The sequence below is a fragment of the Dendrobates tinctorius genome, unplaced genomic scaffold (assembly GCF_039654945.1).
Source record: "Dendrobates tinctorius isolate UK_male_01 unplaced genomic scaffold, ASM3965494v1 ptg000043l, whole genome shotgun sequence".
NCBI lineage: Eukaryota > Metazoa > Chordata > Amphibia > Anura > Dendrobatidae > Dendrobates > Dendrobates tinctorius.
Window position 1 is genome coordinate 1,876,572 of NW_027361711.1, and position 25,547 is coordinate 1,902,118.

Consider the following 25,547-nt stretch of genomic DNA (forward strand, 5'->3'; position numbering starts at 1 on the left):
TGCTATATAATCATTATAATTTGTTATAACTAACCACAGTTGGTTACTATGCCCAGGCAACGCCGGGCTCTTCAGCTAGTTATTACATAAAATTCTTGTTCTGAATGTTGATCCAGTCATTCAACACTGAGGAATAGGATGGAAGAATTAATGTCATGAACCCAGTGCAGGTTTTGACCTGCAGGTCAGGGGTTAATGTCTTCAGCCCAGTGCAGGCTTTGACCTGCACGCCTGGGGTTAATTATTGTGGCCTCTCTTTGGTTCAGGGAGAGCTTCTTATAGCCCTGGGAAACTCCAATCCCTGTCAGTTATACTTTTGCCTTTGGCTGAGTGTGGTGACCCCTGTGTGCCTGTGCCTGTTGATTGTCTTCTAGCTTGCTTATATGGTTCTGACCCGGTTCTTTCCCCCATTGTGAGTTTACCTGTTGATTCTGTACTGTATATCTGTTTCTCTGGTTTCTGACTTCTTGGCTACGTCCTGACTATCCATTCTGTGTAACCCTTTGGTATTATCTTGCTATCTCGTACTTTGACCCCGACCTGATCTGTTTACGTCCCTGTCTGTGCCCCTTGGTAACTTTGTCCTGTGGTTACCCTGCTAGGAGTTTTCCTTCTGCTCCTAGCTCTCTGGAGTTTAGGCCACGCCCCCAGCAGTCACGTGCTTCAGGTCCTGCTGGTCTGAGGCACACATCTTCTCTGCTGCTGCCCGCTCCACAGGTATCTTAGAGCACAGTTTTTCTTACTCAGGACACGCGCACTGGCTCACTGAGCAAGTTAAGTGCGGTGTTCCTGACAATTAACTTTTAGGGTAGATTGTTTCATGCATTAAGACTTTACCTATATCTTTATTTTCTCCCTTCCCTTGGTAGATCTTGATGAACATCTGTTTTTTTTTTCAGTTGTACTATATAACTATGTAATTGTCACTAGTGGTCATGGTGAATAAGAAAAGAACACCAGTGCTAATGCCAATAATAAGGCATACTGGGATTAGCAGCAGTTCTTCGCCAGTACACTTGGTGTATGCTGATTGGACAATTAAGGCGTCCACATTGTCCAGCAGGATACATTGATGACATCACATTCAAAGCTGTAATTAGGGTGGTGAGCTATTAACCCTTAAGCTGTGTGCCCACGATGCGATTTTTAAGCGTTTCCGCGGCATTTTTAAACGTGCGATTCTGCCGCGGAAATGCTTAAAAAATGCATCCAATGGATTTGTAATAGAAAACGCACATGTGCCAATGGTGCGTTTTTTACCACTGCGGAAACGCTTAGCGGTAAAAAACGTTCATTAATTTTGCGGAATCGCCCGCGATTCCGCATACCTTCCATTATATGGGCAAAAACGCATGGGAAAACGCATGCAAAAACGCTTGACTATCGCGTCAAAAACGCGTGTCAAAAATCGCATGTGTTTTCCATTTCAAGGGCATGCGTTTCTGCTCAGGAATAAATCGTGTGAAAAACGCGACGTGGGCACATAGCCTTAAGGGATTTTCTGGTTTTATGCACATAGATATGAGAAACTGTGATAATATGACTCTTACAACTTCTACAGATTTTGGTCTAATTTTTTGTGAAATCTAACTAGCTCTTCTCTGGTCTATGCCATGAAGCCATGAAGATACATCACTGCTTCACTCTGCAGGTTTGCCATGTCATCTTCTGTAAGAGCTGTAATGGGGACACATTGGTTGTCACCGGAAAGCCCCTATAAAACAGATCTGGCACCACATTTCACAATACAAACTGCAGGCAATTTCATATAGATATTTTAGACCTGGTAAGGCTGGTATACTCTAAGTGGCTCCATTCACCAACCATGATTGACAGCTCCTCCTTTCTTCTGAGACGTCACACTGATCAGTGCAATCTGCATGGGGAAAACAAGTGCTCTCCTTATACCACCAAGCCTGACCAGGAGAGCTTGCCTTACGCTGACGGATTGTTACAGTTCGGAAATATAATAATTTTACACGTCTTATATTACAGTTTAGCTGAAGATAGGAAATGCTGGTCAATTCATTAATCAGGAAGCAGCGTTTACTAGTTCTGATAGGGTTTTCCATACCGTAGGTTCTTTATCTAACAGTGAGATAATGGTTCTTATTATATTATGTATTTAAGGTCATGAACACAACCTTGCTCAAGCCTACCACCAAGCTCACTCTGAAAGGCTTTGTAAAGATTTTGTGGCCTCACAGGGGTTGAACAAGCTCTTCACAGTAATGGATACATTTGCTTGTGGAAACCTGAGGAATCAGCCGTCAGACAACCCAAGGGCTGAGGAGTCTAATGCAGCATCTTCAAGGTATAATCTTATAAAAAAAACATCATCTCACTGACTTTTCATGTATATATGTTTTCTGTACATATGAATGCTAACTGGTGGGAAACCATGGCATGTATCTAGTGGGTGGCTGCCTATGATCTTGTGTTGGTCGCTCTGTATCTGAAACTCCCTGTGGACCCAAAACACACAGTAAGGAAGGTTACAATAACAAAACTTTTTGATTGGAGTAAAGGTACTGTCACACTTAGCGATGTACCAGCGATCCCGACCAGCGATATGACGCGGTCAGGATCGCTGGTACATCGCTAAGTGGTCGCTAGTGAGCTGCCACATAGGCAGATCTCACTAGCGACATCGCTGGGGACGGGGATCGCTACTTACCTGTCACACCAGGCGATCCTGCGTCCTCCCGCCCGGCTCCACGCGTCGCTCGTCCTCACAGCAGGAAGCGCCACAGGAAGCTGACGACGAGAAACAGTCCTGGACGTTCTCGCGCGATCAGCGATAAGCAGCGGGGGAGCCGGTCGCTGGTAAGTATCAGACACAGAGATATCGCTAGCAATATCGCTATAACGTCACTAGTTATAGCGATATTGCTAGCGATATCTCTTAGTGTGACATGCCCTTTAGGTAATGCGTTTCTCACCTCTGCATAGCAAATACTCTGTTCCAGAATTACCATTAGATAGTTTCCTAATGGGATCACTAAAGGGGTTGTCCAGTGACAACAATTTACCACATATCCGCAGGATCATTGGTAACTTACTGATTGTTGATGGTATGACCACTGAGACCTCTAATTGGCAGAGTGGAGATTTTTACCTCCAATGGAGCACTTATTTCTCTGTTACAAAATGGAGCACCAGGTTTGCCTCCCAACCATTAATTTACTATGGGACTGCCAGAAAAAGCCAAACACTGCACTCGGCAGCCCGATAGGTAATGAATAGAGCCGCATTGAAGCGTCCGCACTGCCGCTCCATTCTAATTGGAATGAGTGCCCCGTTCTGTTGATCGGTGTGGGTCCCAGCAAGATAAGTGATAAATTGTTTTCACCAGACAAACCCTTTACACTGTTTTAGTTTGTAATGTGAACCTATTTTAGCATTTAAATCCAGTTTAGTCAGCTTAGTGGAGCAGAAGCTACAGGGAGAAAACAAAGTTCTATTTTCCTGCAGCTGCTCGCTTCCAAGCATCATTTTGGTGCAGGCAGCGATTACAGTCACCAATCACTAAATAGTGAGCTGTCACAGTTCCACCCCTCAGTGTGTCTGGGATGCAGTTACTGATAGCTACGCCGTCCAATCTGGTATAGGGGTGTGTTGTTTGACAGCTCAACTATCCAATCTGAGAAAGTGAGGCGACGCCTGTCTCCAGGTGTTCATTATTCTAGGTCAGTGATGGCGAACCTTTCTGAGACCGAGTGCCCAAACTGCAACCTAAAACCCAAATATTTATGAAGAAGTGCCAACACGTGCCAAATGCCCCATCATGATCCCCTTCATGTAGAAATATTCCCCATCATTGTCCCCTTAATGTAGAAATGCTCCATCATGATCCCCTTCATGCAGAAATATGCCCCTTCATGATCCCCTTCATGCAGAAATGCCCCATCATGATACCTTTCATGTAGAAATATGCCCCATCATGATCCCCTTCATGCAGAAATATGCCCCATCATTATCCCCTTCATGCAGAAATATGCCCCATCATGATCCCCTTCATGTAGAAATATGCGCCATCATGATCCCCTTCATGTACAAATTTCCCATCCACCACCTCCATCATTTCCTCCTCCCCATCACCCCATCATTGTCCCTCTCCCCATCACTGGCCCTCTCCCCATCACTCCCATCGCTGGCCCTCTCCCCATCACCCACATCATTGGCCCTCTCCCCATCACCCACATCATTGGCCCTCTCCCCATCAATGGCCATCTCCCCTTCACTGGCCCTCTCCCCATCAATGGCCCTCTCCCCATCAATAGCCATCTCCCCATCAATGGCCCTCTCCCCATCACTGGCCATCTCCCCATCACTGGCCCTCTCCCCATCACTGGCCCTCTCCCCATCACTTGCCCCCTCTCCATCACTGGCCCTCTCCCCATCACTGGCCCTATCCCCATCACTGGCCCTCTCTCCATCTCTGGCCCTCTCCCCATCACTGGCCATCTCCCCATCAATGGCCCTCTCCCCATCTCTGGCCCTCTCTTCATCACTGGCCATCTCCCCATCAATGGCTTGTGAGGTTTGTGCTTTCCTGTGCCTTGAGTTCTGTATGCTTGATCTGTTACCTGACCTTGGTCTTCGTTCTGACCATCCGTCTGTTTAAACCGTTCAGCTCTAATCCGTTATCCTCCTGGTATTCTGACCTCGGAACATTACCTGACTACAATTTTTTCTCTTGCTTCTGTTTATGATGTACCCCGCTGGCTTCTGACCTTGGACTTCTTGACCACTCTGACTCTCGGCTTGGCCGTGAGAAGTAACTAGCGTTGCAGAACACGCTGTAATCACTCTTCAGCATTTTGAAAGCCTGCTTGACACACAAAGCTGCACACGTACAGTATATCACAAAATTGAGTTCACCTCTTGCATTTTTGTAAGCATTTGAGCATATCTTTTCATGGGACACTTTGATACAATGTAAAGTAGTCATTACACAGCTTGTATAACAGTGTAAATTTGATGTGCTCTCAAAATAACTCAACACGCAGCTGTTAATATCTAAACCACTGGCAACAAAAGTGAGTACACCCCTAAGTGAAAATGGCCAAATTATCCCCAAAGTGCCAATATTTTGTGTGGCCACAATTATTTTCAAGCACTGCCTTAACTCTGGGCATGCAGATCACTAATGCTTCACAGGTTGCCAATGGAATCTTTTTCCATTGCTCCATGATGACATCACGGAGCTGGTAGATGTTAGAGACCTTGCGCTCATCCACCTTTCGTGTGAGGATGCTCCATGGATGCTCAATAGAATTTAGGTGTGGAGACATGCTTGGCCAGTCCAGCACCTTTACTTCCAGTTTCTTTAGCAAGGCAGTGGTCGTCATGGAGGTGTGTTTGGGGTCGTTATCATGTTGAAATACTGCCTTGTGGTTCAGTTTCAAGAGGGAAGGGATCATGCTCTGATTTACTATGTCACAGTACATGTTGGCATTCATGGTTCCTTCAATGAACTGTAGCTCCCCACAACTGGCAGCACTCATGCATCCCCAAACCATGACACTCCCACCACCATGCTTGACTGGACACACTTGTCTTTGTCCTCCTCAACTGGTTGCCGCCACACACTCTTGACACCATCTGAAACAAATAAGTTTACCTTAATCTCATCAAACCACAGGACATGGTTCCAGTAATCCATGTTCTTAGTCTGCTTGTTTTAAACTGTTTGTGGGCTTTCAGGGGCACCATCTTTAGAAGAGGCTTCCTTCTGAGACCACATGTCACGGTTCCACCCCTCAGTGTGTCTGGGATGCAGTTACTGACAGCTCAGCTGTTCAATCTGGTAAAGGGCTGTGCCGAAGCTGTCAGTACTTTGATTGACAGCTCAGTCGTCCATTCTAGTGCAGGGGCGTGCTGAGCTGTCAGTGTGTTGATTGACAGCTCTGTGTCCAATCTGAGACTGGGAGGAGCTGGCTGTCACCAGGTGTTCAGTATCCCAGGTGATTTCCAGGCACCTGGACCCATAGAAGCGAGTAATCGCGAAACAGCCATTGTCTGGCACCTCCCTCCCCTAGCATTCCTCTAACGTCCTGCATGTTCATTAACCTGTCGATGGAATTTATATGAAATAAAAGACTCACAGTTTTTCGGTTCCACTGGTGAGTGCTGCATTTTTTCTTCTTTGACTATACATTGGATGATTCATGTTTGTTCATGCAAGCACCTCCGTTTTTTGACTGAACTGCATACCGCAATATTTCAGATAAATAGCTCCATCTGTTAATGTGGTGATTTGTGTGCCCTAGTTTGCCGTTCATCTGTTTGCTTTTCTGCTGGGAACCACCCCTCAGTGTGTCTGGGATGCAGTTACTGACAGTTCAGCTGTTCAATCTGGTAAAGGGCTGTGCCAAAGCTGTTAGTACTTTGATTGACAGCTCAGTCGTCCAGTCTAGTGCATGGGTGTGCTGAGCTGTCATTGTGTTGATTGACAGATTTGTGTCCAATCTGAGACTGGGAGGAGCTGACTGTCACCAGGTGTTCAGTATCCCAGGTGATTTCCAGGCTACTTTTCTGAGACTCCCAGACATCTTCCAGACGTACATTAAGCTACTGTGTGGTTTGTCTCACAGTACCTTGCGGTCTTTTGGTAGGTCTTTCGTTGACTGAGCTTGGACTTTCATTCTGACCATCCATCTATTTAACCCCTTCTACTCTGATCTGCTATCCTCCTAGTATTGTGACCTCGGAATGTTACCTGACTACCCCTTTGTCTCTTCCTTCTGTTTATGACGTATCTTTGTGGCTTTTGACCTTGGACCTCTTGACCACTCTGCCTCAAGGCTAGTCCATGTGTAGTGATTAGCGTCACATAATGTCTGGCCAATACGTTTTTCTTTTTCGCCACTATGGAGCCTGTTCACACGCTCTGATGACGCAGATAACTCAGGATCTGGCTAAGGAATGCCAGAGTCTGGAGTCATCACAATGTTAGTTGCAGGGTCAGATAATTCATTTGAGGAAGACCCCCTATCGCCTTCCACTGCCTGCAGTGGCTGTGACATCAATACTCTCTGATGTACAGTGGTCTCTCCCGAACTTGTAATGGCCCTCCCTGATAAGTTTTTGGGAGCGAAAGACCAGTTTAGAGTAATCAGGGAAAGTTGTAGGTTATTTTTTACCCTGCGTCCCCGGTTGTCAGGGGAGAAGTTCCAGCTGGTGGGAATAACCATGTCCCTAACCTACTGCGATGGAGTCCTCAGACCTGGGCATTCTCCTTGTCCCCTCAAGCCCCAGAATGGTTTTCTGTTGATGCCTTTTTTAATAGTTTAGGCCTGATATATGATGAACCCTGCAGGATCCAGGACGCTGTGGCTAAGATTATGAACCTGTCACGGGGTGGGGGGAGGTCTCACAGCTGAAGACTACTGTACTTAATTCCAGCAGTGGTCCACTGGATTTCTGTGTAGCAATGCAGCTCTCAGATGCCAGTTCCACAAAGGCCTTTCCGAAACTCTTAAGGATGCTCTGCCCTTCATGGCACCCCTTGTTCTCTGGTGGAGGCCATAAACCAGGCCATACGAATGGATCACAGAATCCATGAGAGGTGTGTGTCACGCTTGCGCCTTGGCAGGTTGGCATGAGCCGTGGGGTTGTGACCCCACTGTGCCACAAACCAGACTACCCTGGAAGGGGCGTGACTATGACAGCTACGTCGGTCTTCGCTGGAGCCTCTGATGGTGAGGTCAGGCTTGTGCGACAGGTAGCTGACAGGTGCCACTCCAGGGTGGTGTCTGGCTGTGGTTGTTGATCCCACTTGGGGACAAGGCACTTGGACAGGTGTGACTGACAGGCAGGCAGGTAGGCACGGCAAGCATGGCTGGTACTCAGGCAGGCACGGCTGAGACACAGGGCAGGCAGGCACGGCTGAGACACAGGGCAGGCAGGCACGGCTGAGACACAGGGCAGGCAGGCACGGCTTGAGACATAGGGCAGGCTGGCACAGCTTGAGACACAGGGCAGGCTGGCACGGCTTGAGACACTGGCAAGCGGGCACGGCTTGAGACACTGGCAAGCGGGCACGACTTCAAGACCCTGGCAAGCGGACACGGCTTCGAGACACTGGCAAGTGGGCACGGCTTTGAGACACTGGCAAGCGGGCACGGCTTTGAGACACTGGCAAGCGGGCACAGGAGAGACACAGGGCAGCCTGGCACAGGAGAGACACAGGGCAGGCCGGAGTGGTATATGAAGGAACAGGTAGAGACCTGTTCACACGGCGTGTGCCGGTATTGATACAGCTAGGAAGGACAGGTTTTGGACCTGTTCACACAAGAGATGCAGTTATGGATACAGGCAGGAAGGAGTGGAATGTGAAGGAACAGGTTTTGGGCCTGTTCACACAAGAGATGCAGGTATGGATACAGGCAGGAGTGCGCAGTAGGCGGAGCTGCAGGATTGCAAAAAAGAGCAGGAGAGCAGCAAGAGGTTCTGCAGCAGCAGGAGCAGAGCAAAGCTGAACCACAAGGTCTGTGGAGAGAAGCTACAGCAAGAGGTTCTGCAGCAGCAGAAGCGGAGCACAGGCAGAACAGAGCGGAACCGCTAGTGTAAGGAGCACAATCAGACAGGGAGGACACCAGGAAAGACACAGCAGGGAAAGAAACCACAGACAAGGAGACTGACAGACAGAGGAAGGACAGAGATCAGACAAGGCAATGGTGTGAGACAAGGTATAGGACTATGGAGACAGATACAAAGCAAGGCTGGACCAAGACAAGAAGTAATGGCACCAGGACCAGGATATTCTGCCTCCTGGAGGGCGGACAGAGAAGTACTAGGCCAAGTACAGAGACAGGGCTAGGACAAGGCATAGAGACCAGGATATTCTGCCTCCTGTAGGGCAGACAGAGAGTACTGTTGTAGCTGTTTTCATTCTGACCCAGAGTCAGATATGACAGATCACCAGTGAGGCCAAATTAGGAGTTTACGCCCTTAATTTACAAGCGCTTGGAGACAAAAGAAACTGCACACGGGCCGTGGGCAAATCACTTTATCTGACGTAATGAAACACAAGGCAATCTTTTATACCATTTACAACAATATGTAACTCTATGTAGCTCATGTAGCCCCCACCATAACCCAGAGTCATACCTTGTTTACAATGTACCCAGAACACGTTGTGGCTGACTATTGAGAACATATATGATAAGCATAGTTTCCTTGAAGAGGAGACTGCTGCGTCATGAGAATAAATTCTAGCAATGAGAGGTGAAAGGCAACTAAAGGCATTTAAAGGCAAACCATTAACCTGTCTATATCAGTACCAAGCAAGGCAAGGGGAAAACCTCCAGAGAAGGAGATACACAGGAGAGGACCTGGCAGTCTCAGTAGCAAGATACTAACGGAGTTTAGACATTGCTCATGCAAGGTTCAGTGGGCGGGGCAGCCCTAAATAGTAGAAGAATCTGGGTAATTGGTCAGGGACACATTAGCCAGGTGCACCCTGACTCCATAAGAAGCAGAGAGTCCAAGCGCTGCCCCCCTATACACACAGTCAGGAAACATGAACACAGCAGACCGGAGATAAAAGGGACAGAGCATGGAGCTGGCAGTATACAGAAATCAAAGCATGGCCTGGAGCAATGAGGAAGTTTGTGAGTGGGGAATGGGAGGCCATGCAGCGATGCCAGCAGAGTTGTTACAGTGTGGTGAACAGCAAACAGCAGGCTGCCGGTTATACTTCCCCGAAACATCCATTTACCGGAGGTGGGGCCATTGAAGGTTAGAGTTACCAGTCTACGTGTTGTGGATAAAAGACGTAGACAAGATCCTGGACTCTGTCTGTACAATGGTCTCTCTGGAAATTTTCTCAAGAATTGCCCAACTCATCCTCATGCTAGGAAACCGTCTGGAGAATATCTGAGTCTGAGTGATGGCCAAGGAGGTCACATAGACTACAAGGTACCTTTTTCTTCCCTCTGATAAAGTACTGATACATACTGTGTTATCCTTCGAGAACCAAATGTCATCAGCATTAGCATTCATTGACTGTGGGTCTGCTGCTAACTTTATTGATTCAGGACTGGTTCTGAAGTTAGGGTTAGGGACAGTTAGTTTAGAAAGACCCAATCAAATCTTCACCCATGACAAGACATCGTTGGTCCGGAATTTGATCAAGAGGGTAACTGTGGATTACATTCTCCAAGTGGGAGCACTCCACTCTGAATCCATCTCCTGTTTTGTGTTGCATAATTTACCTGCTGGTTTGGTACTGGAGATTCCATGGTTGCAGATTCACAATTCTGTTATTGATTGGTGTCACAAGGAGATTATTAAATGGAGCCCCAATTGTTGCAAGAAATGTCTAAAAACTGAATACATTTGCTCCACTAATCTGAAGGGTCTGCCGGGGTACTTGAGTGACTTCGGAGTTGTGTTCTCGGAAAAAGAGGTGGAGATACTACCTCCCCATCATCCTTATGATTGTGCTATTGATCTTATTCCTAACGCCAAATTACTTAAAGCTCGCCTTTAAAATTTGTCTGGACCTGAATGGACTGCTATAAAAAATATGTTAGCGAAAGTTTACAGAAGGGTCGTAACCGTCCTTCCTCCTTCTCTGCATCTGTTGGATTTTTCTTTGTAAAAAAGAAATATGGGGATGTAATTTCTTGCCTTGATTTCCGAGAACTAAACAAAATCATTGTTAAAAAGCTTACCCACTTCCACTCATCCCCAACCTATATAATCAGCTTCTGGGGGCCAGGGTATTTTGTAAACTTAATCTTAGAGGGGCTTACAATTTGATACACATCTGGAAGAGTATTGAGTGGAAAACGGCGTTTTTAACATCCGAGGGTCTATTTGAAAACCTGGTAATGCCATTTGGATTATCCAATGCACCTGCTGTGTTTCAAAATTTTATGAATATTTTCTATGATTGCATTGGAAGATATGTTATGATTTACCTGAGTGATATCCTAATTTTCTCGCCATATTTGGACTCTCACTAGGAACATGTCCGTGATGTGTTACAGAGGGAGAACTCTTCGTTTGTTAAATTAGAGAAATGTGTTTTTTTTCTGTTCAGGAAATTTCATTCTTGGGGTTTATTTTGTCAGCTGAAGGGTTTAAAATGGATCCCGGGAAGGTGCAAGCTGCAACTGATTGGGCTCAACCTCATAATCTTAATGCTTTGCAGCGTTTTCTGGGATTCGCTAATTAATATAAAATATTTATCAAGGGTCTTTCTCAGATTGCTAAACGTCTTACTGATCTTACAAGTAAGGCAGCGAATCTGAAGGTTTGATCGCTGGGTGCTATCAGGACTTTCGAAAAATGAAAACAGTGTTTCCTGTCTGCCCCCAATCTGATCCAACCTGATCTCCAAGAGCTATTCATTGTGGAGGTAGATGCCTCGGAGATCGGTGTAGAGTCACTTTTATGGCGGGGGCCCAAATCTCTGACTAATCTGTGTCCTTGTGCTTTCCTTTCCTGCGTCCTTGTGCTTTTCCTGTGTAAAGAAATTATGAAGTTGGGAATCTTGAGTTACTTGCTGTGAAATTGGCCTTTGAGGGTTAGAAGCATTCTTAGAGGGGGTGGTTCATCCAATTACTGTGGTCACTGATCACAAGAATCTAACTTAAATTGAATCAGCTAAAATGTTAACTCCTAGACAGGCCAGATTGTTTTTTTCTAGATTACATTTTTCGATTACGTTCAGACCAGGGTCTAAGAATGTGAAAACTGACTCATTATATCATAGTCTTGATTCAGTTTCTCCTCCAGAACCTCCATTATTCCTCAAGGTATTGTGTTTTCTATGGCAACCTCGGAATTGGAAGGGGAAATCTGTAAAGTCCAGATGTTGGCTCCTTCCATGAGTCGAGGGTCCAAATTATTTGTGCCTCTGTGTACCTAAAATTGTGGATGGATGTTACAGGAATTTCATGACTCTGTCTTGAGTTGTCATACTGGGGTTACTGCAACACAGAAAGCCATTGCTAGACTTTTTTAGTGGCCATCCATGCATAATGATATTAAAGATTTTGTATCTGTTTGTGAAGTCTGCGCACATACTAAAGTGAGTCATAGCCGGCTGGCCAGGGAATTGGCTCCAATGCCAATTTCAGAAAGACTATTCTGACTCTTCCTGCCGGCTGCGAATCCCAAGTGTTCTATCAGCTTCTTAGATAATTGTGTAACTTGTACTCACACCACCAGGCGTCCTCAGTAGTTTTAACTCCACTGGCAATGCAACTGTAGAAAGACCAGGAGAAACGATGCTGTTTTCTTCCAAAATCTTGTATTAGTTTACAATGAACAGTAGGTAAAAAGGAGTAATCTTTACAGGGGAGTACACATGCATCTTGAGTAATGGCTGCTGTAGGCTAAACTGAAGAAGAAAGGGAGGAGCAACCTAATACAGAGCTCAACTACAGGAGTGACATAGGGACAATTTTCACAAAGTCTAATGTTGTGAATACTCTTAACCTAACTTCTGAGTTTGGGCTCCCTCTGGTGGTGGCTGCGGGTAGTGGAGCTGGTCGGGTTAACAAAAGTCCATCACCTGAAGATGATGAGTGGAAGTCAGGTGTTACAGACTGGAAAGATTTATGTGAGCAAGCTTCCCTTTATTTGCTGGAACCTTTTTGCATTTCTTCCAGTTTTGTCTTTCTCTGCTTTCTGCTTTGCTGTGTGGGTTCAGCACTGTTCCCTGCTGGGACCGGTGCTGGACCCCGCTCCATATGCCACAGCTTATGTCAGTCTGTTCAGTATTGCTAATCCCCTGTTATAGCAGTGTCTTTGGTTTTGCTTCCAGTTCACACCAGAATGCTGATCTAGTGGGGGAGAGGTTGTGTGGCCTCAGTATTTTTGCATATCAGACGTGTTGGATTTTTAGGGTTTTTGCGTGATTTGTGCCTCATCTTGTCTCACAGGCAATATATGTTTGGGGGTTATCTATTCCTTTGGGGTTCTGCTCCGGGGCAGTTTAGCTTTCCTCTTTCTTGCTTTAGGCTTAGTTAACTCTTTGGCTGTGCCGAGGCGTCTAGGGCATCGTAAGTATGTCCCACGGCTAATTCTAGTTGTGTTGTTAGGTTTAGGGGTCTCAAATCCGCTAAGTTGCCAACCTTTCTGGTGTTCTGGTTGCCTAGCTTATTTCCCGGTTATCCTCCTCGGTGACCTAATCATAACAGTCTAATTCTACCTAGCAACAACAGGTAATTTTACTGATTGGAGGAACAACTAAACACAGAGAAATATACATTGCAGGTTGTTCCCATTCGTGGGGCACAACAAAGACCATGGACTTATTCACCATGGATTCCATCACAGATTTGCCTCTGGCTGGTGTAGTTGACCAATTCAGCAAACAAGGTCTCTTTGTTCCTCCTTATTTCTCATATTGTAAGGTTGCATGGAATCTCTCCTAACATTGTGTCTGATAGAGAAGTACAATTTGTCTCTAAATTCTTCAGAGCTTTTTGTAGAAAATTCAGGATTGATTTGTCATTTTCATCTGCTTACAACCCTCAGACCAACCTTTCAGACTGAGAGGACAAATCAATCTTTGGAACAAATTTTAAGGTGCTTTTTGTCAGCTCGGCTGAAGGACTGGTCTTCGTTCTTACCTCTCACTGAGCTTGCGTTTAACAGTCGAGTAAATCAGTCTACTGGAACCTCACCGTTTTTCTCTAATTATGTTTTTCATCCCCATTTTGGTGAATTTTATAGGAGTAGTTCTGAATGTCCTGAGGTAGAGGTTGCCGTACAAAAACTTGAGGATTAGTGATGGGCGAGTAGCATCGTTGCTCGAGTCTCCCCTAGCATGCTTGGGTGATCGAGTATTTTGGCGTGCTCGGAGATTTAGTTTTCGTCGTCTCAACTGCATGATTTGCGACTTGTAGACAGGCTGAATACATGTGGGAATACCGTAACAAACAGGCAATCCACACATGTATTCAAGCTGTCTAGCAGTCGCAAATCATGTATCTGAGGCGACGAAAACTAAATCTACGAGCACGACAAAATACTCGGAGACCACCCGAGCAACGAGTATACTCGCTCATCACTATTGAGGATGTCTAGAGGGAGGTTCAAAAGAATATTTGGACTGCTCAGATTCGGTGGGTCCTGTGCCCCCCCCCCCAGAAGAGGGGTTATTGTCACAGTTCCACCCCTCAGTGTGTCTGGGTTGCAGTTACTGACAGCTTAACCTTTCAATCTGGTAAAGGGGCATGCTGAAGCTGTCAGTACTTTGATTGACAGCTCAGTTGTCCAATCTGCTGCACGAATATGCTGAGTTGTCAATGTGTTGGTTGACAGCTCTGGCGTCCAATCTGAGTCTAGGAGGCACTGGCTGTCTCCAGGTGTTCATTATCCCACGCTATTGTCAGGCTACTTTACACAGCTGTTACTCCCAGACCTCTGCCAGACATACATTCAGCTACTGTGTGGTGTGTCTCTCTTTGCCTTGGGTTTTGTTTGTACATCTTTCATTGCATGACCTTGGACTTCGTTCTTACCATCTGTTTAACCCCTTCTGCTCTGATCCACTATTCTCCTGGTATTGCGACCTTGGAACAATACCTAACTACACTTTTGTTTATTCCTTCTGTTTATGACGTACCTTTGTGGCTTTTGACCTTGGACCTCTTGACCACTCTGCCTCACGGCTAGTCGGTGAGTAGTGACTTGTGTCACCCAAACCAATTTGATGCAGTGTTTGGCGTATGGTCTGAGCACTGACAGGCTGCCCCCCACCCCTTTAACCTCTGCAGCAATGCTGGCAGCATACGTCTATTTTGAAAAGACAACCTCTGAATATGATGCTGAGTACGTACACTCAACTTCTTCGGTCGACCATGGTGAAGTCTGTTGTGAGTAAAATCTGTGTTGTTAAACCGTTGTATGGTCTTAACCACCGTTGTGCAGCTTTGGCAATCTTCTTGTAGCCTCGGCCATCTTTATGTAGAGCAGCAGTTTTTTTTTTTTTTTAAATCCTCGGAGAGTTCTTTGCCATAAAGTGCCATTGGTGAACTTCCAGTGACCAGTATGAAAGAGTGTGAGAGTGATAACCTCAAATTTTACACACCTGCTCCCCATTCAAACCTGAGACCTTGTAACACTAATGAGTCACACGACACCGGGGAGGGAAAATGGCTAATTGGGCACAATTTGGCCATTTTCACTTAGGGGTGTACTCACTTTTGTTGCCAGTGGTTTACACATTAACAGCTATGTGTTGAGTTATTTAGAGAGCACACCAAATTTACACTGTTATACAAGCTGTACACTGACTACTTTACATTGTATCAAAGTGTCAGATCTTCAGTGTTGTCCCATGAAAAGATCTAATATAATATTTAAAAAAACGTGAGGGATGCACTCACATTTGTGATATACTGTGTGCTGCAGAGCAGGCTGTCAATAAATGTACTGAGGAGGGATTACAGTGAGCTCTCGATGTCGTGAGCTCCCCACTGCTGTGTACTTCCCGACTTCTGCTCCAGCACTACATCTCTGCTGCTTTTGTTGACCAGCTGCCGTACTGACACCACAACTAAAGTGTTTGATCACTTCAGCCAATCACTGGGTTCAGCAGTGGTGCCGATGCAGATGGCAACAGACCCCTGAGCCCAGTAATTGACTGCTGTGGTCACATGCTGTCGTCGAGATGTCACTGCTGCACTGGTGCATTACACAGTTTCGATAAATTCTGACTTTTTACTTTTAAGCAATATCAAACCACATCTGCAAAAGATTCATTGGCAAATTTGTTCATAGCGCTGAGGATTGCAAACAGTTGTGTTGATTTTGTTGTTTTACATTTTGAATTCTAATCTCTGCACCTGTTTCCTTCTCTTCATAGGTTGGAAATGGAGAAGTCCATTCTGCTCTTACATGGAGTGAGAGGAAGCGGAAAGTCTACTGCAGTTGCAAAATGGCTCTCATTTAAAGGAGACAATCCCAATAGTGCAGTAATCTCGTATTTTGTTGGAAGTAGTGGCCGTAGTGATGACATCATGTGCTTCTTGCGACATTGCATCATTTGCCTTCAGTGTGACTACTTTGGTAACTAATATTATCATTGGTTGGAATTTAGTCGTTGAATGCTTGACGTGAAACCTATTGATCCTGTATTCCAGAAGATCCCACTTTTCTGTGGAGACTTTGCGTGATGACACAGAGCTTCCCATTATACATAACAGTTTGTTTTGTATCACATGTCCAGCTGTGTGCTGTTGTTTACTTAGATGGACGGCTTAAACCCTTAAGAACCAGCGGTATTTCCATTTTTGCGTTTCCGTTTTTCGTTCCCTTTCTTCCCAGAGCCGTAACTTTGTTATTTTTCCATCAATATGGCCATGTGAGGGCTTGATTTTTCAGGCACAGTTGTACTTTTGAACGACAGCATTGATTTTACCATATCGTGTACTGGAAAAATTTGAAAAAAATTCTTAAGTGCTGGGAAAATTGCAAAAAAATGCAATTCCACAATTTTTTTTTTTTTTACCATGTTCACTTTATTATAAAATTGACCTGCCATTATGATTCTCCAGGTCCTTGCGAGTTTGTAGACATCAAACATGTATAAAACATGCAAAAAAAAATTGCGCCATTTTCCGAGACCTGTAGGATCACCATTTTTCGGGTTCTGGGGCTTATTTTTTGTTCAGCAAGCTGACGTTTTATTGATGCCATTTTGGTGTATATGTGATCTTTTCATCACCCAGTATTGCATTTTATTGCAATGTTGCAGCGACCAATGAAACGTAATTCTGACGTTTTGATTTTTTTTAACCCCTTTACCCACAAGGGTGGTTTGCACGTTAATGACCGGGCCAATTTTTACAATTACTGTCCATTTATGAGGTAATAACTCTGGAACGCTTCCATGGATCCCGGTGATTCCGACATTGTTTTCTCGTGACATATTGTACTTCATGTTAGTGGTAAAATTTCTTTGATATGACTTGATATGACTTTATGGAAAAAACGGAAATTTCAACTTTGAATTTTCATGCCCTTAAATCACAGAAATATGGCACACAAAATACTTAATACTTAACATTTCCCACGTGTTTACTTTACATCAGCACAATTTTGGAACCAACGTTTTTTTTTTTGTTGGGAAGTTATAAGGGTTAAAAGTTATCCAGCGAGTTTTCATAGAATCATAGAGTTGGAAGGGACCTCCTGGGCCATCAGGTCCAACCCCCTGCTCAAAGCAGGATTCGCTAAATCATCCCAGACAGATGTCTGTCCAGCCTCTGTTTGAAGACTTCTATTGTAGGAGAACTCACCACCTCTCGTGGCAGCCTGTTCCACTTATTGATCACCCTCACTGTCAAAAAGTTTTTTCTAATATCTAATCTGTGTCTCCTCCCATTCAGTTTCATCCCATTGCTTCTAGTCTTTCCTTGTGCAAATGAGAATAAAGATGATCCTTCTACTATGTGACAGCCCTTTAGATATTTGTAGACAGCTATTAAGTCTCCTCTCAGTCTTCTCTTCTGCAAGCTAAACATTCCCAAATCCTGCAACCTTTCCTCATAAAACAGGGTTTGCAGACCGGTCACCATTCTGGTCGCTCTTTTCTGAACTTGTTCCAGTTTGTTGATGTCTTTTTAAAATGTGATGCCCAAAACTGGACACAGTATTCCAGATGAGGTCTGACCAAAGAGGAATAGAGGGCAATAATGACTTCACGTTATTTCATTTTTACAACACCATTTTGTTGGAGGAACCACATCACATTTGAAGTCACTGTGAGGGGTCTATATGATAGAAAATACCCATAAGTGACACCCTTCTAAAAATTGCACCACTCAAGGTGCTCAAAACCACATTCAAGAAGTTTATTAACCCTTCAGGTGCTTTACATGAATTTTTTGAATGTTTAAAAAAAAATGAACATTTAACTTTTTTTCACAAAAAAATTAATTCAAGTCCAAATTTTTTTTATTTTCCAAAGGGCAACAGGAGAAATTGGACCTCAAAAGTTATTGTGCAATTTGTCCTGAGTGCCACAAACCTTACCCTAACACACCCCTAACCCTAATCCTAACTTTAGCCCCAACCCTAACCCTAATGAGAAAATGGAAATAAATACATTTTTTAATTTTATTATTTTTCCCTTTTTATATGATTCTGTGCTTTTTCTATGCTTCTTTTATAATGTCTCAGATACTCTATGCTAAAACACTTACTCTTCTCAACTACAAATCTCTCTTGCTCTCAAGCTTTTGACAGTACATTTTGATTTCTGATTTGATACTTTAATATGATATGTATATAATCAAGCAAGTGACATTAAGACACTTGCCGTGGTGTTATCTTGTTGCATTAGGGAGGTCATGACCGAGCACTCTTGCGCACCTGTGCCCTGCCTCCTCAACATGAAAACAGCATTTTCTTACCAGCATACCTGTGTCTTCTCTCACTGCGCCATCAGGGATACCACTGTGGTACTAAAGCCTTTCTGCAATTGGTTTTGCAAGAATTGAGACACAGTCCGGTTCAAATGCAGCAAGTGAAACTTTACTTGGACAACTTGGCACGACATTCTTGTCAGTAATAACATCATCAACAAGTTCCATGCAGTTCCCATTCTGCTCTTGCTCTGCACTCAGTTCCACACCCTCAAGTACATTATGGGGTAATAGTGCCTTAGGCGGTACCGCAGTGTCTTCCCTGTTCATACTCACTGTGCTTGGGGATTCCTTAGTCCGTTTCACCCTGGTCCTAAGAGCAATTGCCCATGCGATGATCTGCCACATGCTGAACTATCTGCGCCCTGTACTTTCCCGGACCGCTTCCTTTCTCCAGCTAAAAACACACATGTGACATGCACAAATGTGAACACGTCGATCAGACAATGTTCACACCACCCACTAACTGAGATACAACAAGAAAACACAGAATGACAGATTTGCAAAAATACTGCAATAAAAAATGGCAGTAATCAGCAAGTGCTGGATAACAAATACAGGGTATTTAGTCGATACGTTTTTTTGCGCAAAAAAATGTACACCAAGCTGCTTCACCACGTCAAGGTAACCCCTATTGAAGCAATATTGACACCATACTTCTGTCCTATAGACTCCGAATGGCTAAGCTTCTCTTCTTAGAACATTACGTGGATGCTGCGGTGTCCTGGGCGTAGAGCCCATGTGGACCGCTCGGGCACCCTGGCCCCGTCTGATTCTGCCTAACCATCTACGCTTACTTACCACTCAGCAGCCCCTCCTATTGTTAACCCTTTCCTATACTATTCACTAGCTGAAAGCTCTGTACACTATAATGCTCCCATCTAGTGGCCAATCCAATAACTGCACTTACCCTATACACTATACATAGCAGCATTACAACAGTATAACATTATACATATATACAGTACATCCAGTAAGACACAGTAGTACACATAACCGTGTAGCAGTACCATTGTATAAGAGCGGTAATACACTAAGCAGTACCATCATCTATTACAAATATACATACACTACCGTTCAAAAATTTGGGGTGTCGCAGGAAATTTTGTGTTTTACATGAAAACTCATACTTTTATTAATCAAATGAGTTGCCAAATGAATTTAAAATCTAGTCCAGTCATTGACAAGATTTTTATTTGAAATAATAATTTTCTCCTTCAAACTTTGCTTTTGTCAAAGAATGCTCCCTTTGCAGCAATTACAGGATCCAAGAAAAGCACTTCTGAGCATCCGCGCTGCTTTAGTGATAAGAATTCTTCAGAAATCCATATAAATCTTTCAAGTTCTTTATTATATGTACTACAGAAACTACGCGTTTCGAGGTGACAAACCGCACCTCTTCTTCAGGTTACAGTACAGAGTTGTGATCGGTCTATACAAATGACAGCCTTATATGCTGTGTGGGTGTAACCCCCCGTTGTGAGAGAAGGGCGTCAACCTGCACATGCTGCACATAAAGATATTTGGAAAAGACAAGCAAATTGACATAAATATATAGAAAAACATATATTCGGGATCGTGATAGTATTGTGTATCCTATTCAGACAATCAATGCAATAATATGGACTTTTATAATTAAATAAAAAGAAATATATAGAACACAAAAAAAAGGGAACAAGAGAGGATAAGAACCAGATTCATTGTGGTGAGTTTGAGACAAATGTCTGGCGGTTTCACCACTGAGCTATCATGAGTGATGAGCTACCAGTGGTGAGGAGTAGTGGAGAGTAATTACTCATTTGATATAACTAGTGAAGATAAAGAGTGCAAAAAGTTTCCTTTCACCAATAGTAGTGATAAATGGGAGTGTATAAAAGGAGCTATATTTGGAGAAATTGTGTATTTAAAACGATGTTTTTTGGTTTTTTTTTGTTTTTTTTCTATGTTGTCATTCACATGGCAGATCTATGAAAGAACTAGAAGCATTTTGCCACAATTCCCAGTGTGCCAATATGCGAGAGAAAAATATAAAACCAAAGTGTTTAATTTAAAGATGTGTTTTAAAATTATTTAAAAAATTATTTAAAAATAATTTTGTGGGGAAGCAGCTATATGACTGCAACAAACGTTGAGAGTGGTTGTGTCTGAACACAACCCATAAAGGGTGAGTACTCCATAGTACTTTTATATTTTAATTGATTTATACCAGGTGAAGCCCTATGTCTGTGCCCCCGCCCTTGTTTTCTCTTTGCAGCAATTACAGCATTGCAGACCTTTGGCATGCTAGCAGTTAATTTGCTGGGGTAATCTGGAGAAATTTCATCCCATGCTTCCAGAAGCCCTTCCAACAAGTTGGTTTGGCTTGATGGCACTTTTTGCATACCATATGGTCAAGCTGTTCCCACAACTGCTCAATGAGGTTGAGATCTGGTGACTACGCTGGACACTCCATTACAGATAGAATACCAGCTGCCTGCTTCTTCGTTAAATAGTTCTTGCATAATTTGGAGGTGCGCTTTGGGTCATTGTCCTGTTGTAGGTTGAAATTGGCTCCAATCAAGCGCTGTCCACAGGGTATGGCATGACGTTGCAAAAAGGAGTGACAGCCTTCCTTATCCAAAATCCCTTTTACCTAGTACAAATCTCCCACTTTATCAGCACCAAAGCAACCCCAGACCATCACATTACCTCCACCATGCTTGACAGATGGCGTCAGGCACTCTTCCAGCATCTTTTCAGTTGTTCTGTGTCTCACAAATGTTCTTCTGTGTGATCCAAACACCTCAAACTTGGATTTGTCTGTCAATAACACTTTTTTCCAATCTTCCTCTGTCCAATGTCTGTGTTCTTTTGCCCATATTAATCTTTTCTTTTTATTAGCCATTCTCAGATATGGCTTTTTCTTTGCCACCCTGCCCTGAAGGCCAGCATCTCTGAGTCCGCCTCTACACTGTAGATGTTTACACTGGCGTTTTGCGTGTACTATTTAATGAAGTTGCCAGTTGATGACCTGTGAGGTGTCAATTTATCAAACTACAGACTCTAATGTACTTGTCTTGTTGTTCAGTTGTGCAGCGGGGCCTCCCACTTCCCTTTATACTCTGGTTAGAGCCTGTTTGTGCTTTCCTCTGAAGGGAGGCAATTTCTCGCATGGAATAGCCTTAATTTCTAAGAACAAGAATAGACTGTCGAGTTTCACATGAAAATTCTTTTTTTCTGGCTATTTTGAGAGTTTAATGGAACCAACAAAGGTAATGCTCCAGATTCTCAACTAGCTCAAAGGAAGGTCAGGTTTATAGTTTCTCTAATCAGCCAAACTGTTTACAGCGGTGCTAACATACTTGCACAAGGGTTTTCAATGTTATTCAAACCATCCATTAGCCTTCTTACACAGTTAACAAAGACAAAGCACCATAAGAACACTGGAGTGATGGTTGTTGGAAATGGACCTCTATACAGCTATGAAGATATTGCAATACAAACAAGATGTTTGCAGCTAGAATATTCATTTACCACATTAACAATGTATAGAGTGTATTTCTGAATCATTTAATGTTAGCTTCATTGGAAAAAAACTGTGCTTTTCTTTCAAAAATAAGGAAATTTCTAAGTGACCCTAAACTTTTGAACGGTAGTGTACACTAATAAGAAACGACACTGGGACAAAAGAGAAAGGCAGAGTCATAAACAAACGTAATATATCATACCCCCTACATATGTGTACTACATAAACATGTTACACTACTGTATATACTTATGTTATGTTTTATCTTTGTTTCATTTTTTAGCAATCGTCGTGAAAAAGGCCTATTTGGCCAAAACGCGTTGACATTCAAAGGTTGCTCTTATATGTTGAACTTTAATAAAAGTAATCTTATTTGCATTCAAAAGGAGTGTGTGTGACAACTCCTGGAGTGGACACTCTGGGTCGTGGCACCAACTCTCCCAGGGCGAGCTGACTTAGTGAGGACCACCCCCTATACAGGGAGTGTCAGGGTCAAGCCCAAGGGGGTAAGGTACCACGACTGCTGGAACCAGATGACCGGCTCACAGGAGACATGAGTGAGAGTGTATAGTAACAGGGAATGTGCAGAGCGTGGACACAGGGACACGCAGGGTACAGGATGGTACAGGGCGACTGTACAGAAGCACGGAGAGTACGGGACAATACAAGGCGTGTACACAGGAGTGCGCTAGATACAGGATAGTGCAAGGCAGGTCCACGAGGGCACGTATGGCGTGCACTTCCAAGCACGCCTGGGTGCGAGCAAAGCAGGGCGCGTGCAAAGGAGCACGCCAGAATGCAGAGTTAGGCAGAGCACAGAGCAGGGGCAGAGCATGTGCAATTATGCACAATAGTACAGAGTTCAGGAACAGAGCACAAGGCAGAGTTCAGGAACAGAGCACAAGGCAGAGTACAGGAACAGAGTGCAAGGCAGAGGACCCGAATACAGCGCACAGCAAGGCAAGGACCAAGCTGGCCAAGCCAGGAAGCACAACAATAATCAGGCACCTCCCATAGGAAGAGGTAGCCTGATATAGCACATGAGAACTTGGACTTCCGGGTCAGGTCCTCCAAAACCATAGAGAGGACAAGACTGGAGACAGAGCTAAGAAGAGTGCGCGTGCGCACCAAGAACACTGCGCAGCCATGGAACTAAGTACAAGAGGTGCGCGTGCGCACCCGAAGGGACCCCCGGAGCGGCCGCGGCACCGGAAGTGGTAACGTTGGACCTGAGGTCCCGCCCCTAGGCGAGAGCGGCGTGACAGTGTGCAATTGATATTTATTCTACATGATCTACGAGGAATCTCACCAATCCTCTCAATTGGCACCTTCGTTAGTGAAACTCATGCCAATATCTAATTTTCATGATATCTGTGTGACTGCAGACTTATGAATCCCCCCAGCACGCGCACTGTGCGCTGTGAGGATTTGTCGATTTCTGACCTGGGATCGGAGGGTATTTGAGCTATGCATACTCCCTTCTATTGGGTGTGGGCTCGCTCCATACACTTGTACTGAGCGACGATGCACCCTGTCTAGTGATACGACCATCCAGTGGGCATGGCCAGCTAAGAGATAGCGGCCTCGCTAAATACAAGTGTATGGAAGTAAACCGCGCTCACTAGCCTGGAGTATATACAACTCATACATACCCTCCAATCCTGGCTAAGAAACCAAAGAATCACCGCAAAGCACAGTGCGTTCGCTCGGGTGATTCATAAGTCTGCAGTCACACAGAGTGACTGCAGACTTATCGATCTGGACCGGACAACCCCTTTAAGGCCCCAATAAACTTAAGGTAACAGTAATCCTAACTCACCAATTTCTGCCGGATTGGTCGACCATGAAAGTGTATGGTGGCTTCCGTCTCACCTGGATGTCAGGAAAGAGAAGGATTTGGCTACTGAATTTGAACGGTCTGGTAGCAGCTCTCTCATAAAGAAAACGGAAACAAGCCAAGCATTCCTGTTCATTGGGGATTTGGGATAGTTCGTCTGACAGCTGTCTGTTAACTGTCTGCTCTTTAGAGAAGCCAGTGCTGTAGATTTCAGTAGATCACCACAGAGGCCTTATTCTAAAAAGTGGTTTTCTAGATAAGAAATCCCCTTTAAAGCAGGGTTATTTGAAAATGGTTGGATCATCCTTTGTGTAATTTGTATTCCTGATCCCTTTATCCAAAACATCTCTCCCACATATTTTCACTTCCCACTACTAAATCAATACCAATAGCAATTCTGATGACGTTTCCTATTCCTATATATTGCATCCCCGTGCGCCTCTACCCTCCTGGCCTTATTACATATGAAGATCAGAAGAGCAAGGAAGGAGTTAACACTTTGTGTTTTTCAAGGTAAATTAACAAGAATATGTCTTCATTCTGGGACTCTTTATTCGCAGGTATCCAGACAGATGATATGTATTCCAGTGAGAACATTAATGACCTGTGGGACTCTGCGCTACTTGTGGAGGCTTTCCTGGCAGCTGTTGCACTTAAACCGTGTATCCTTGTTCTAGATGGAGTGGATGAGTTATCAGGAATTCATGGTATAAATGCGCAGCAGGTATAGGCCTTTTCATCTTTACCTAAGCGAGATAAATATATGATATGATGATATACTCTGCATTCAGAATTTTGCACACTGCTAAGCTCACATGTCCCAGCTTCGCTACTTGTGCAGTTTCTATATGGAGCAGGTTATGGTAATCTCTGGATAGAGTAGTCGTTACAGCAGATGCTATAGAGAAATCTGATGTAGGAGAATTCTAACTCCAGGCAAAATAGTAATCCACTGAGTTTTGCATTACAGTGAACCTGTCAGCTGATTTTTGCTGCCCAAAGCGCAGGCAGCATGAATCAGAGCGAGCCTGGCTGCAGGATTGCAGCCCTATGTACACTCAAGGGAGAGATTTGTCAAACGCCTGCAGCGGGTCTGGATCTTTAGGTTGTGTGCTTTGCATATGGAGCTTACTATACAGCTTTATATAAAGCTAATAAATAAATAAGTGAATAAAATTACATGGGTTCCCCTACATTTTTTGTATTTAGTAAAGGTAAAGCAGACAGCTGAGAGCTGATGTTATCAGCCTGGGAAGGTCCCTGGTTATTGGGCCCTTCCCAACCCCAAAATACCAGCCCTCGGCTGCCCCAGAAGTGGAGCATCACATTAGGTGCTGCAATTCTGGCTCTTTTCCTTGGCTCTTACCGGTACCCTGGTGCTTTGGCACTCGACTTAAGGGCTCATACTCACTTTTGAGAAATACGGACGAGTGCAATCCTATAAAAAAATGGATTGCACGCGGACCAATGTTATTCAGTGGGTGACGTCTCCTCTGTGATTTTTTTCTCAGTTGAAATTGGACTGAGAAAAAAAAATCGCAGAATGCTGCGTATCTCGGACGAGACTCGCCAATACAAGTCAATGGGTGCGATAAAAAAATCACACAGCGGTGCTATCCGATTTTTACGCACCAGTGTCCTTTGAAAAGCCAGCAATTCATGTCCGGCGGACAGTAAAATCACACTGACATGTTAAGAATAGAAAATATAGAATACATTTGTACACATAGAAAAAAAATATATATACAGTGGGGCAAAAAAGTATTTCGTCAGTCAGCAATAGTGCAAGTTCCACCACTTAAAA

The 25,547-nt window shown here is 44.2% G+C and overlaps 1 protein-coding gene across 3 annotated transcripts in view; it reads left to right on the forward strand.

Annotated features, from left to right (window-relative positions):
* The window catches only part of LOC141088918 (putative tetratricopeptide repeat protein 41), a 146,274-nt gene that overhangs the window by 34,942 nt on the left and 85,785 nt on the right, over positions 1-25,547 (forward strand). For all 3 annotated transcript variants that reach the window (XM_073575153.1, XM_073575154.1, XM_073575152.1), the window contains exons 3-5: positions 2,131-2,314; positions 15,839-16,041; positions 24,304-24,467. In XM_073575153.1, the coding sequence (XP_073431254.1) occupies positions 2,131-2,314; positions 15,839-16,041; positions 24,304-24,467 (551 nt within the window). The remainder of the gene's footprint in view (positions 1-2,130; positions 2,315-15,838; positions 16,042-24,303; positions 24,468-25,547) is intronic.